The sequence below is a fragment of the Pinus tabuliformis genome, chromosome 6, assembly GCF_031772625.1.
Source record: "Pinus tabuliformis cultivar Carrire ecotype Pingquan chromosome 6, CPIR1, whole genome shotgun sequence".
Lineage (NCBI taxonomy): Eukaryota > Viridiplantae > Streptophyta > Pinopsida > Pinales > Pinaceae > Pinus > Pinus tabuliformis.
The window spans coordinates 28440353-28455718 of NC_142292.1; the positions used below are offsets into that span (position 1 = coordinate 28440353).

At 39.7% G+C, this 15366-nt stretch overlaps 1 protein-coding gene across 3 annotated transcripts in view; it reads right to left on the reverse strand.

Annotated features, from left to right (window-relative positions):
- The window catches only part of LOC149257051 (phox domain-containing protein), a 341576-nt gene extending 335578 nt beyond the window's left edge, over positions 1-5998 (reverse strand). The window contains exon 1 of one of the 3 annotated variants that reach the window (XR_016256601.1): positions 5513-5998. Coding sequence is in view for 2 of the 3 variants with exons in the window: in XM_089413556.1 (XP_089269682.1) it covers positions 5513-5703 (191 nt within the window). In the remaining variant the exon portion in view is untranslated. The remainder of the gene's footprint in view (positions 1-5512) is intronic. The other 2 variants (XM_089413556.1, XM_089413555.1) reach the window with 2 other exon arrangements.
- Between the last annotated feature and the right edge of the window lie 9368 nt (positions 5999-15366).

Consider the following 15366-nt stretch of genomic DNA (forward strand, 5'->3'; position numbering starts at 1 on the left):
GGCGTTCACGAAACAAGCTGACGGTGGAAAGATTGTAAGTTGGGGCGTTGGTCGATGGGCCGACCAACCAACAAGACAAACAAAGGCGTCGGTTAGCATGAAACAAAGTTCGGCGGAGGGATGGCACGACCACACCATGGAAGCATATATATATTATGTGCGATGATGGATCATTTGGACATCGAACAAGCTTGATCATTTGCTCTATATCAAGGAAAGGTGCGAAGAAGTGTAAAGAAGGCCGAATTAAGGCACAACTCTATGCACCCGACTCACGGGCAAGACTACACGAAATAGCACGCAGGTTGGTGAAGGGTGAAGGGCGTGGGTAAAGGCGCCCGCCGTTCGTGTGAAGGCATGGGTGGAAACTCGGGTGGGTCGCCCACCCGCCGTGTGAAGGAGTAAACGGAGGTGACTTCAAGTGACTTGGTTAAGTCGCCCGCCCGCAGTGCGAAGTTGTGAAGGGTGACTCGAATAGGTCGCCCGCCCGTCGAAACGAAGTTCAGTTGAGGAGTCGGTTGGCAGCTCGTGTGAGGGCGCGCCTGCCCAGCTCGGGCAAGGAACTTTGGTTGTCACACGAAAGTGTGACAAGTTGTAAATTTGGCTAAGTATGAAACTTGGTGTTTCCAAGTGTACTTATAAAGCTTTGTAATATTGGAAAGTTGATTAATATAATGTATTCAGGCAGACTCATTGTTCAGGGAGTTGCCCCTCCCTTTATACTGTGCAATTGTGTTCTTCATGTATAATTGCTGATGATAATGAATGTGTATGGGTGTTCATTGGTATAAAGGAAACATAATAATTACTTGGTTGAGAAACACAAACTAAGTAGGACAAGTGGTTAGGCGTAGTCCATGAACATAAGTATTGGTAAAAAGAAAGTGTTCGGTGATGCCGCACTCGCCAAGTGCGGTTGGAAGACTACCGCAGGCTTGAGGGCGTGACAAGGGGAATGTAGACATGGAAGGTTGTGGCGCAGGTCGATGGGTGGTTTGAAACAAGTGATGACAGCGGCAAATCAAGCACCAAATTCTTATGGTGTGGGCATGGGAATGCTGAGTGATACGTAAGACACCAGTACGAAGGTAGTGGCTTAGGGAAATAAGGAGTCTGTGATAGAATCAACAAATATATTTTGGCAGCGACAGGGTTGCTCACACAACGAAGGTTAGAAGCTATGGTCAGGGAGAAGTTAGCTGCTTTACTTTTGTTGGGGGCTGGAACTGTGAAGTGTGATGTATGGCGTACGGATGGTGGCGGTGTACAGCGGTCAAATAGTAGCAAAGTCTACTTGAGCAGCGATGATGGTCTCTCGTAGCACAACAATCATCTGTCATGGCTACACTAGTTTTGAACAACGACTGTCTTTGGCTGCCAATGGATCTGGCTTCCTTTGCGGCGTGGGAAGATTTTAAGAATAGTAGTGGTGTCCACGGCTGCAGCTCTGGCATCGCTGTAATGTAGCATATCTATATACAATTTTTTTGTTGTTATTCTTTGAATTCCCTCTTTTATATAATTTTTTTTAATATCATTAAATTTTTTTAATATGATTTTTTTAATATGATTTTTTTCTATAATTTTTTTTCAATTATATATATATATATAAATTATATTTTTTCCACCCTTTTTTTAGATCTCTTTTTTCTATTTTTATTTTTTTTATATAATGGCAAAGGGCCTAGTAGCGAATGCTTGATTGACGACAACAAAATTGACAACGTCACACGTGTTGAAGGCCAAAGGCCGGATCAGATGTGGCTCTAATACCAATGTAACGACCACTAGTCGTATACGCAGCGGAAATATTTAAAATGTTTCATAGACAAAGACATCCATTGTAGGTTGTATATTGTATAAATAATTGGTATAGGATGATTACAAATGAAAATGAGGGTCCTGTATATAGCGCCAGGTAAGTACTCTTTCACGAACAGGCATGTCTCTAAGACATACCTTTTCATTATTAACTAACTAATCATTAGTTAATTTACTTATTATTTATTATTATATTTATATTTACATTTATTATTTGACTATGAATTATATTCATAACAGTGTAACAGCTTAAAAATGATGCCCTAGGTACCAAGTTTAAGCATTTACCCACTTTAAAGATAATGGAGTTTCAAGAAGAGTTCAAAGATTTTCCTCCACTAGGAACATTCACACGCCATACCTTGAATAACATATGCAATACTCTACTAGAAAGCTTTAAAAATTGATTTTCAATAATTACGGCACAATTTTAGCATATTCTAGAGCAAAAATTCCATACATTAAACAAATTCAAAAGAAAATGTCCATCAACATTTAACACTTACAAGGTGACATGCAATATATCCATCCAAAAATCCAAGAAATAGTTCCAAAGAAGAAATGAGAATTAGCTCCAAATGTCAAAATGCATTCCAAAGATTCTTCAATAGCCAAAGAAACAAGTGTGAGTTCTCTTCAAGAGATCGAATCCAAGTGTAATGATGATGATTAGCTCAAACGAACTCTCATCTATTTATACATGATCTATCAAGCCTAATTTAGCCTAAAAGTCCCTCTTAATTGTCAAATGGAGGGCAAAACTAAGTGTGGTTACAAGCCAACAACACAGCCGATGAAAAATCATAAAGATAAACCCACAAGAGGCCCAAAATGCTGACATCATCAATGCGTGGGACTTTTCAAGGCATGAGTTGAGCTCTCTATGTGCCAAAGTGAGTCAAGAGGGCTCCATAAATCATCTACTAGGGGTTGGCCCCCAAGAATCAATGAAAAACATCAAGTGGGCCCCAAATTTGTGTTTGGAGCACAAAATGGGTCTCATGGGTCCCCTGGTGGAAGAATAGTTTGTATCTGCTCCAACATTGAGGGCTCAGAAGATTGCGCTAGCCCTCCCAAGTCTCAGTAGCAAGACGAACCTCATCTAGGCCTTCGATCAATTGCCAGAACACATATATACTGCCAAGCCAGCTGGGGGCATGCTGGTCCAAGTGCACCATCTCATGAATAATATGGGGCAATGTGCAGTCTGCTATGGTGTTGTGAGTGCCCATGGAGTGAAGTAATGATGCTCTGCCAGTGTAGGAGTCCCATAACTCTCAATGCTTCACCTGGAGGGTGTCATATGCTCCTCTAGTGGACATGGGCTCCAATTAAGTTGCCCAACCCATGATGAAACCACCTGCCAATCAAATATAATGTCCAGTGTTGCTTTCTCATCATCGGGTACAATAATTCATTAGTGCATCTAGGTGAACCAAGCTTGTTAGTCAATGGCACATTGAGACTTCATAAGGGGCTCTTTTTCCAAATTTGGGGCTTTAATCTCATAATAGTGTTACCTCCCTAGGTAGGAGTGGTTAATAAACAACCCTATTAGGTGTTCCCATCCCCTAAGGGGAAAGACAAGTCCCTGGTACATCCTTCAATTAATAGGTGGCATATGAATGATGATGAAATGGATGGGGAAACAAGGGTCTCAAGGCCAAATGCCATGGGTACAAGGATAGCAATGATGAGGGATGTCCACATATTGGGTATATAGATGTAGGAGGGAGCAATCGTGGATACATGAGTTACCCCAACCTTTGTTTTTCCACCCCTCTTTATTTGTCTTTTGCCTTTTCTTGATTTTTTCTTTGTATTACTGCTCGGGGCTCCAGGAAATGAAAGCATGCTATGAATGATGTGAAGCAATTATTACCCCCTTAAGGTGGGGCAATTCATCGCCCACCAAACTTGGGACGTGCATGGGTTCCTTAATGATGTGGGGGCACTCATGGGCCCTAGGAACCAGGGTGATGGTCGTGATAAGGGGTAGAGCTCATGTTTGGCTTTTGCCCACATGCTATATTAAATGTCCTAACCATCTTTTGCATTTTGTAATATTCTTTTTTCTTTTGTTTCTTGCTTGTGGCCATGATATGCTTTTAACTTTCTTTTAGTTGCACCAACCTTCGGGGCAACGTTTCCAGGCCCGACCCAGATATGTGGACAAGGGAGGGGGGAGTGCCGATACCTTATGGACCCAGAGAAGGAACATGATGAAATAGGGCTTGTAATGTGTGAAGGGAAGTGAAAAATGTGGAACGGGAAAACGGGACCACACTACCAGAATCAGGGTTTCCCAAGATTTTAAAGGTTATGAATTGGAACAGTCATTTGCAATCACCCAAGATTCTGTATCAGGCTAGAAGATACTACTGATTGTAATCTTGTGCTACTGATTAATATATGTTTATCATCAGTTATAAAGAAGGCCAAAGGATTGGAAGAAGGATATCATGCACTGCACTTCTATGAAAATAAAAAGAATCTTCACACAAAATAAACCATATGTGTGTCTTGCATGTTCCTTCCTCTGTTGACAGCAATTGCACGCCACCAGCATGGGCTACACAGAGCACAAACTGAAATGTAGCCTGTAAAGACGAAGTCTATAAAAACAGCAAAAATATTCTTCGATTGTGTGTCTAAAGACCTTCTATCTTATGCTCGAGCTGAAAATAGGGAGATCAGCGACCGTCATACAATTATGGCATACTGCATACAACAATTTCATTTGCAAAATCAAATGTCCTTCTTGATTATTCTTGCTACTGCCCGCTGACATTCACATCAAGTGGCATTTTTACAAATAAAGTGGAGAACACTCTGCTGGTTTCCAAGAAAAGGAAAAACAGCTGCAGTAAGTTAGCACTTCCGAGGGGATGTAGATGCAAATCTGCATGCAAGAGGGGATTTTCTGGACATGAACTTCTGGTTTAGCAGCAAAGTGAAGAATTGGCTGGCCACAGATCTCGAGTTCCACCCTCGCAAGTGACAGTGACACTCTTGGGATGGCTAATAGTCCGGCCAGCTAACGTTTGGATCTCGTGTTTGGAGGGCTAGTAGTTATAATCCAGGCTAGCTACTGTTCGGATTCTCATGCCAGAGCATTTACTATTAGATATATTCGTCTACCATTAGTTATTTGTAATTGCATCTAGTAGTGCCCTGCGATAAACAGACATTAACTTTGTAGGAAAAAAAGATAGCCCGAACTCTTAGGACCTCGTTTGTGAGTACCACCTGCGCATATTCAGAACACGTGTCCCCTTATCAGTCTTCGGTGAAATTGGACAAGTGAGAAAATGATGCCTTCATTTTAGGAACCCTTCGATGAAGAACCAAATTCTCCAAATCTATCTGCTCTTTATTTGCGGTCGGGTTACCATGTTTCTCCCATAATAGAACCAAAATTTGTTTCAACTACTGCTAATTCCGACTGACAGAATACAGACCAGCTGCATATGTCTAGTGCCCACTCTCAGTTCTCATTAATTAATACGCCCAAATAAGTGGAAATTGCCCTCCTGTTTTCTACTTTTATTAAGCATACGCTAATTACAAACAAGCCCAACACTCAAATCGCCCGGCGAAAAGCAACCCATTGGAAGGGATTAACATCCCCCTCTTAGTTCTTCGGAAGACTTAGTAAGACAAATTCAAGATGAGAAATAAGCATACGTACATGATAAGAGGTAGGCGAGAGCGAGGATGCTTATGAGCCATGCGAGCGCTCTGGCCTTGCCCTCCTCGATGAGATCGTTGATGGTCTCCATCTTGCGCGCCATGGGTTTCTGAATTGTGGCCGCCGGTCTGAAGATGAAATCCAGAAGAATATATATCTATGTCTATACTTCTTAAGCCAGCTGGGTGCATCCCTTTCTTCGACACCAAGATCCAACTCGCCCAATTCACCTCGTTTAAAAAAGGTCCTTCGTCTTCCCACTGCCCAGCTCCGTTAATTGTCTGCCATCCCGATTACCATGGCAGTAGAATTTGGATTAGTACGAACGAACAGGATCCGTGCATTTATTTGTATCTCTTTGGGGTGACACTGCTTTGAGCTTTCCAACTTTAATGGGGGTTTTAATGCACTTCCCACTAATAATTTGCAGACCGCCTTGTGCTATATTTGAATGCATGTGAGTGGAGCCTCCAAAATTATCCCGATTCCATGTGCTTTGATATGAATCTATTAATAAAACATAAATTTTGATTAATGATTGGAGGCTTATCGTATTATTCTTTATTATTTGTATGGAAACAAATGCGTGAGAGCATAGTCAATCTTCGGCCAGCTATCCCCAAAAAAGTGAAAATGCCAAAAAGTTTGACAGTAAAATCTTGAAACTTTGTGAATTTTTTTGGGAATCTCCGAAACAACAAATTCCACGAGATGGCCCAGTATAAATTGGAAGTCTAGAAACAGAAGAAAAGCGCTCACATACAAAATGGGAGTATCATGGGAAAAAGAGTATTTTTATTTTTTTTGTTTTTACATCAAAAAAAAAGTTTAGAATAAAAAGAAAGAAATTATTTTAACGTCTACGAGGTTAAAGATAGCTTATGGGACAGATTGCTTCTTCATCTGCTTGATGTATTCGGTCTTTTTTTTGTGAAGCTTCACAATAAATGCTCCCATCTTCTCGACAAACCCCTCGTTAAATAGATTATCCCAAGAGCTAAGCATTCGGCCCTTTTTTTGTGAAGCTTCACAATAAATGCTCCCATCTTCTCCACAAACCCCTCGTTAAATAGATTATCCCAAGAGCTAGCTGCCAGCGTATCTGCATAACTTTTCATGTTGTCTTTGAAGGCCTCACATTCTAAAATGAAATGTTTTTCTGTTTCCACTTTTCCGGAAGAACAAAAAATGCATACCCTTTCCTCCCACACTTCTTTTGGCCTTTTCCAGCGCCCTATTTCACAACAGAGTTGATGAGAATTAGTCCTTAACTAAGCAATAAGAATTTTGGCTCTCCAAGAAATATTGGCCTCTATGTATGCTTTTGGTTGATAATTATGAGTGAAAAAAAAAAAAACAAAAAATTATGTGCATATTACTATAATTAGTTTTTAAAATAATTTATTTAATAAAACAAAAATGGTTCAGAAACCTTACAGAAAAAAGACCACATATATCTTATAACTTATCTTTAAAAGATACCACATATATCTTATAACTTATCTTTAACTTCATAAACATTATAAAAAAAAAACAAGTTTTCTTTCATTGTTGAACCATGAATCGTGTTTGCTTTAACGTTAAGATTTCCAGTTGAAGTAGTCGACTGTGCAATTAGACACCCAAAAGACGTGATATACTCTATGCGTAGGGTCAAGATTTTATAGTTGAACTAGTCAATCATGTAGTTAGAAATCAAAGAAGTGATATACTGTGTATGGTTGTTGTATGGGTTTTGGACTTATTTTATAATAATAAAAGCTTCTTTCTCATTTGAGCACGTCTTCGGTGAGGCAAGTTTACCGAGTGTTTAACTTTTTATATGGGGCGAAGATTACATCAATGAATATGGACAAATCAAATATGTGGTTACATGCATTTTTTTTTGCCATTTTCCTTTTATTATAATCGTTTGTCTTTTTATGATAATTGTTTTTTTCTTTCTATCTATCATGTCTAAGTAGAATGTAAATATCAAAAATAAAAAAATTCAGGCAAATAATTAATATTATATAATATTTTAAAATTTATAAAGTAATTTATACTTAGTCATGTTATTATATTATTTTTAAATATATTTTATTTATTATTAATGTGTACTTATTTATATTGATAATAAGTTTGTTTTAGGGATTAATTACATCATAAAGATTTGGTCAACGTAAATTTATGTAGTTCATCTTTTTCAAGAGAAATGGTAAAAATATTATTATAGTTATTTTAAATATATTGTATTTATTATTTTTTTATGTTGATGAATTATAGTTTTATATTTTATTTTTTATTATTATTTTTTAGGTTAATGAATTATATTATTAAACAGTGAATATTGAGCAGTGTGAGTAGTGCGGGCAGTAGTGAGAGCAGTGAGCAGTGTAAGTAGTGTGGGTAGTAGTGAGAGCAGTGAGCAGTGTGAGAGCAGGGAGATTTTATGCAGCAGAAGGATCGAGCAGCGAGTAAGGAGGAGCGATAACTTGAACAGCAAGGAGCAGTGCAAAGTAATCTTGGCATTTTATAGACCTACATATTTCTCGAAACAAGTTGAATGAGAAATGCTTTCAAACATGACAAAGGGACAAGAAATTTCAGAACATTTGGAGACAAATGATTTAGGGCAAGTGAAAATTGTTTCATCCGTCAAAGCTAGGAAGTGGGTTTGGGTCAATGTCAAACAATATCGGGGCATTTTAAAACGAAGACTAGCCCGTCTAAAATGGGAGCAGACAAGGAAAAAATGGTCTAAAAAGGAAAGTACTCGAGCCCTTCGCAAGAAGCACTTAAACAAGCCCCTCTACAAGCACATGGCAACAAGAAATCCAAAGGAAAAGTCATTGATGATTCTGCCTTATATAGTCCCACATCCACACCTCTCACCTGGTCATCTGGTCTTTATGTGAAGGAATTGTTAAATGAAAAACAAAGGTTGGAGGTTTTAAAAGCTAAAGAGTAGGAAAGAGATCATAAAATTCATATAATAACAACTAAGAACAAGGCTTTAGCAAAAAGCAATAAAGTTTTAAAAGAACAAGTGGCATTGCTACAAGAAGCTCTCCTAATAGGGAAGACAGAATGGCAACACATGAAGGTGAATGTGCAAAACATACAGAAATCTGTAGTGGAAAGTACAGAGGTGGTGAATGTGAAATCATCCCAGGATAAAGGGAAAATGGTTGCCCAAATAAACAACCATGAAGAGAAAGTAAGAGAATAAACAAAAGGAGATTCCACCAAAGTTTCCAAAAATTGGACTCAAGTTATTAGCAATTCTGCTAATAATGAAGGAGAAACAAATATTCAGGTTGACAACATGCAAGATAGAGAAGGCAAGGAAAGACAAAATAGGGCAGCAAACATAATTATTAAAGAGGTGAAAGACTATGGGAAAAATGAATGTACTATTTACCTTGTAAGAGACTTCTTGAAAGACAAGTTGATATGGCAAGGACAAATGTGCCAAACATGTAGGGTGGGTAAGTTTAACGGGGAGAGAGTCAGGCCCATAAAAGTTATCATGCCTAGCTTACATGATAAGTATATCATTCTAAGCAAGAAACGTCTCTTGAGGGGTTCTCGTTTTTTCCTAGAAGAAGATTTAACTAAAACAACATGAGGAAAGAAGGGAGGAAATTTTTAAGGTTAGGGCAGCGAGAGAGCATGGATTTATAAAGGCAAAGTTGTGATAGCGCAATTTGGACCTCTTTACTATTGGGTTGTGTTATATTCTTTCCACGACTAGCCCATGTAGTTAACCGAGGGGTTAGGAGGGGGGCGGAGCCCCCCCTCGTTGCGCTGATTGCGTAGCAGGGGGAGTCACAGGGGGTTTGAGGGGTGCAGGTAACCCCACTCTATGGGGTCCAAGGCAGCGCCCGAAAAATTTTGGTTTTGGACCCTATGTTAGGTTGGGCGGACCTACCTATGGTTTTGTGCATGATTTTCGTACATGGTTTTGGACGTGATGGTTTTCAGTCCATGGTTTTGGACACAATGGTTTTTGGTCCATGGTATTGGATGCTTTGGTATGTATAAACATGTATTGTAACATTGAAAGGAACATAATGAAAAATCAAGCTAGTAGTCCCGGTTTTGGGATCTAAGGGAAAATCTCTATGTATATGTGTTTTATGTGTTATGCTCTCGCATTGTTTATTTTCTGTGTTTTAGAATTCGTATGCAAGTAATTTTTGTACGGGGTTAAAACTACAATTGGTATCGAAGTTGTTTTGGCTTCAAGGGGACGCCTTTGTTGCTGACGGGTTTTGCTCGGGCTTGTGGTAGACCCTATTCAGTGGGAGATCTGCGGGATCGATTCTAGTGGTGAAAGAAGATGGCGAGCAGTGGAAAGATAGAGATTGATAAATTTAATGATCAGAGTTTTGAGTTGTGGAAACTCAAGATGGAGGATCTATTGGTGGATAAAGATCAGTGAATCACGGTAGATCCGGGTACTAAACCAACAGGAGTGTCTGATGAAGAATGGAAGAAGCTGGATCGGAAGGCAAAGAGCACAATACGATTGTGTGTCTCAGATTCAATATTGTTGAATGTATTAGGGGAAGCTACGACGAAGGCTTTGTGGGACAAGTTAGGGACTTTGTACCAATCTAAGTCTCTGGTGAATAAATTGTTCCTATGGAAAACGTTGTATAACCTGAGGATGAAAGATGGAGACTCGGTGACAGAGCATCTGAATGCGTTTAATATTGTGGTAAGTCAGTTATCGTCTGTTGATATCAAAATTTCAGATGAAGATAAGTGCATTAGTTTGTTGTGTTCTTTACCAGATTCGTGGGATAGTCTGGTTATTGCAATAGGTAGCAATGCAACTACCTTGCAATTTGATGAAATAGTCTCATCCTTGCTGACGGAGGAGATGAGACGGAAAAATATGGAGAGCCAGAATGGTGATGCCTTGTCTGTACGAGGATGGTCCCAAAACAGAAATAAACATAAGTCATCGAGTGGGAGATCTAAATCTAGAGGGATATCTAAATCTGCAGGCAAACCTTTAAAGGTGGTGTGCTGGAAATGCAGAAAGGAAGGGCACTACAAAAGGGACTGTAAATCTAAAGCTCCTGACAAAGGAAAGGGATCTGATGATGCTCCTTCTGCAGAGGCAAAAACCACCTTAGATGAAGGTGGGGATGTGTACTTGGCTTAGTACACATGTAGATCATGAGGCATGGTTGATTGACTCAGGTGCATCCTTTCACTTCACTCCCCATAGAGAGTGGTTCTGCGAGTATGAGAAATACGATGGTGGTGATGTCTTCTTAAGGGATGATAGGAAGGCTAGAATTGTTGGTCACGGAAAAGTAAAGTTGAAGTTGCAAGGTGGAAGGGTTAGAACACTTCTGGGTGTTCTACATATTCCTGCATTGGCTAGAAATCTGATTTTTGTAAGCAAGCTGGATGATGCAAGTGTAAAAATAGTGTTTGAGAAGGATACCTGCAAGATGGTTCGGGGAGCACTGGTATTGATGCGGGGAGTTCGGATTGGAACTCTGTACAAGCTTCAAGGTAGCATCGTTATTGATGGGTGCAACAATTATGTGGTTCCTGAAAGTGGAGCAGAAAATCTAGTGGTCTCTGGAGAGAAGACCATGCTGTGGCATCAAAGGCTTGGACATATTGGAGAGAAGGGCCTTCGAATACTTCATGGTAAAGGTATGGTAGAAGGTATGAGTAATAGCTCTCTGGATTTTGATTTCTGTGAAAATTGTGTATATGGGAAGCAGAATCAGGTGAGTTTCCCCTATAGTGGTAAGAGGGTGAAACAGATATTAGAGCTTGTGCACAGTGATGTGTTTGGACCTGTGAAAGTTCCATTGCTTGGTACGTTTGTGTACTATGTATCATTTATAGATGACTTCTCAAGGAATACATAGATATATTTCCTTAAGAAGAAATCTGAAGTCTTTGACAGGTTTAAAAAATTAAGGCTCTGGTAGAAAACCAGACAGAGAAGAAGATAAAGGTGCGGAGGATAGATAGCGGTGGAGAGTTTTGCAATAAGGAATTTGAAGAATTCTTTAAGAAGTGTGGTATAGCACGACAGAAGACTACTCCATATACACCTCAGCAAATGGAGTTGCAGAAAGAATGAACAAGCAATTGATGGAAAGGGCAAGAAGGATGCTCAGTAGTGCCGGGTTAGGATAGGAATTCTGGGCAGAGGCGGTGGAGACAACATGTTACCTGGTCAATAGATCACCTTCATCAACGTTGGAGGGTAAGACTCCACAAGAGGTATGAACTGGTAAGAAACTATCTCTTTCACATCTGAGGGTATTTGGATTTGATGCATATGTACATGTTCCAAAGGAGAAACGAACCAAGTTGGATAGTAAATTTGAAAAGTGCATCTTTATTGGGTATAAGGACATTTAAAGGGTTATAAGCTTTGGAACCCAGTAATAAGAAAGGTTGTGTACAGTTGAGATGTGGTGTTCAGAGAGGTGAAAGATCTTATTAAACATGAAGTCCAACCAAAGGAACCTGAGAAGATAGAGTTTGAGCTAAAGGAGGAAGAATCAGACTCTACGATAGAGGAGGAATCAGAAGATGAAGAGCCACAAACTTCGAGTGTGAGAAGATTAGTTCGAGAAAGAAGGTAGCCAGATAGGCATAGTCCATCTGCTTTCTGTTCAAATTTTGCTTTATCTATTACTGATGATGATCCCAGAACTGTGAAGGAAGCAGTAGATTCAGAGGATGGAAAACTTTGGAAAGAGGCCATGGTTGATGAAATGGCATCTTTGCACAAAAAAGAAGCTTGGGATCTGGTGGAGTTGCCGACTGGAAGTAAACCCATTGGCAGCAAATGGGTGTTCAAGAAGAAGACAAATGCAGAAGGAAAGGTGGAGAAATACAAAGCTCAGTTGGTAGCAAAAGGTTATTCCCAGGTGTCGAGAATTGATTTTGGTGATATTTTTTCTCCTGTTGCCAAGGTAACTTCTATTAGATTACTTTTATCTGTTGCTGCTGCTTTTCATTTTGAGGTAGAACATATGGATGTGAAGACAACACTTCTTCATGGGGATCTGAAAGAGGAGATCTACATGAAGCAACGTGAAGGCTTTGTGGTGAAGGGTAAGAAAGAATTGGTATGCAAGTTAAAGAAGCCTTTATATGGGTTAAAACAGTCGCCAAGGATGTGGTATCAGAAATTTGATACATTTATACGGGGACTTGGCTTCACTAGAAGCAAAGCAGATCACTGTGTGTATTTTAAATTAATTGGTGACCGTGTTATTTATCTGGTCTTGTATGTGGATGATATGTTGCTAGTTGGAAATGACAAAGAAATTATCTAGGATTTGAAGACCCAATTGTCCTCCAAATTCGATATGAAAGATCTTGGTGCTTCAAACTATATTTTGGGCATGGAAATTAAAAGAGATCGGGCAAAGAGGAAGCTCTGATTAAACCAGAGGAAGTATGTCGAGATGATATTGCAGAGGTTTAATATGCAGGATAGTAAACCGGTGAAGGTTCATATTCTTGTAGGTGTAAAGTTATCTGCTAAACAGTGTCCCAAGACACAAGAAGAGGAAGAGGATATGCCCCGTGTTCCATATGCAAGTGCAGTCGGTAGCCTGATGTATGCGATGGTCTGTACTAGACTAGACATTGCACATGCAATGGGAGTATTGAGCAGGTTTATGTCAAAACCAGGGAAGGAGCATTGGACAACAGTGAAGCGGGTTTTCAGGTATTTGCGTGGCACTAGTGATTATGGTTTGTGCTACCAAGGAAGACCAGGATTGGACAGAGTTTTGGATATCCATGGCTTTGTTGATGCGGATTGGGCTAGAGATCTGGATCAGAGAAGATCTACAAGTGGGTATGTGTTTAACCTATTTGGAGGTGTAGTCAGTTGGATGAGTAAGAAACAATCTGTAGTGGCACTATCAACTACAGAGGTAGAATACATGGCAGCCACTCATGCAAGCAAGGAAGCAGTTTGGTTGCAGAGATTGTGTTCAAGTATGGGGTTAGTACAGGGAGCTATAAGGATATACTGTGATAGCCAAAGTGCAATTTTCTTGGAAAAGACCCTGCTTACCATTCAAAGACAAAACACATTGATGTTCAGTATCACTTTGTGAGGGATATGATAAAAGACAAAAAGGTGTTGCTGGTAAAGGTGGACACTTTGAAGAATACTGCAGATGCATTGACAAAATTTATGAACTCTGAGAAGTTCTCTTGGTGTAGAGAAACAATGGGCATTGCAGGGCTGGATAAATGACTAAGCTGTCTTGTAGCCCCATGTGGAAAGAAAACAACAAGTGGGAGAATGTTGGGTTGTGTTATATTCTTTCCATGACTAGCCCACGTAGTTAACTGGGGGGTTAGGAGGGGGGCGGAGCCCCCCCTTTGTTGCGCCGATTGCGTAGCGAGGGGAGTCTAGGGGGTTTGAGGGGTGCAAGTAACCCCACTCTATGGGGTTCGGGGCAGTGCCCCATAAAATTTTGGTTTTGGACCCTATGTTAGGTCGGGCGGACCTACCTATGGTTTTGTGCATAATTTTTGCACGTGATTTTGGACGCGATGGTTTTCGGTCCATGGTATTGGATGCTTCGGCATGTATAAATATGTATTGTAACATTGAAAGGAACATAATGAAAAATCAAGCTGGTAGTCCCGGTTTTGGGATCCAGGGGAAAATCTCTATGCATATGTGTTTTATGTGTTATTCTCTCGCATTATTTATTTTTTGTGTTTTAGAATTCGTATGCAGCTAATTTCTATACGGGGTTAAAACCTACATTTACAAAACAGAGCAGCAAGATGGTAATAAATAAGAGGCAACAAACTCTTCAATACGAAATCAAAAAGCAAGGTCAATATGGGAAAGCAGGGACAAAGACTCAAATGTGAGTCTTGCATGTCAAAATAAATAGCAATCAAGTCATACCCATGTTTCCTTAAGATTAGTTTGTTGGAACTGTAGAGGTTACCCATGGAGACGAGAACCTGGGTTATGGCCTATTGCGGAAGATAGAGACATAATTTGCCTCATAGAAACACATGAGCATGAAGGGTGCAAAACACCTCTGTTTGAAGGATATTGGAAGATGGCAGTGTGGAACAAGGCAGCAGGGAATGGAAAAGGGCATGGGGGTATCATGGTTTTAGTAAGGGAGAAAGAAGTTCATCTCATTCAGTTAGAAAAAGAAGACTCAAATAAGCAATTCATTTGGTTTAAAATATCAAAAAATGGAAACCACATCAGAATTGTAGCATGCTATTTTGCGTCGCAGGTTTCAAAAATCTACAAAGGTAGAGGGCTTGACCATAAAGATCCATTTGCATCCTTAAAAGTGTTTATTGCAACATATTCACATCTAGGTGAAGTCCTTAGTGGGTGATTTCAATGCTAGGATTGCAAGTGAGCAAGCTAGCATTCTTTGTTGTAAAGATGATTGCGACGCTATTTGGCTTACAGAAGAGAGTAATCATCAGAGGGAAAGAATTTCAAAGGACAAGGGTTGCAATCTCTTTGGTGAACAATTGCTTACTCTATGTGGGGCCTTTGATTTAGTCATTTGTAATGGTTTGACTAGATGGGCAAAGTTCGGTAATTTCACTTGCAATACTTACAATGGAGCAAGTGTAGTGGATTATGTAATTTTCTTGCATGGTTTGTGTGAGAAAATGGAGGAATTTTTGATTGAAGATCAATTCTGGGACTTAAAATCAGATCACAAGCCAATTTATTTATGTTTCTCTTGGATTGGAAAGAAACAATTAGAGTCAAAAATTTAGCACGTCCAACAAAATCTCCCACAGGGCAAAATTCTTATGACCCCAGAAAATTGTAATACCTTCAAAATGACACTAGAGAGGCT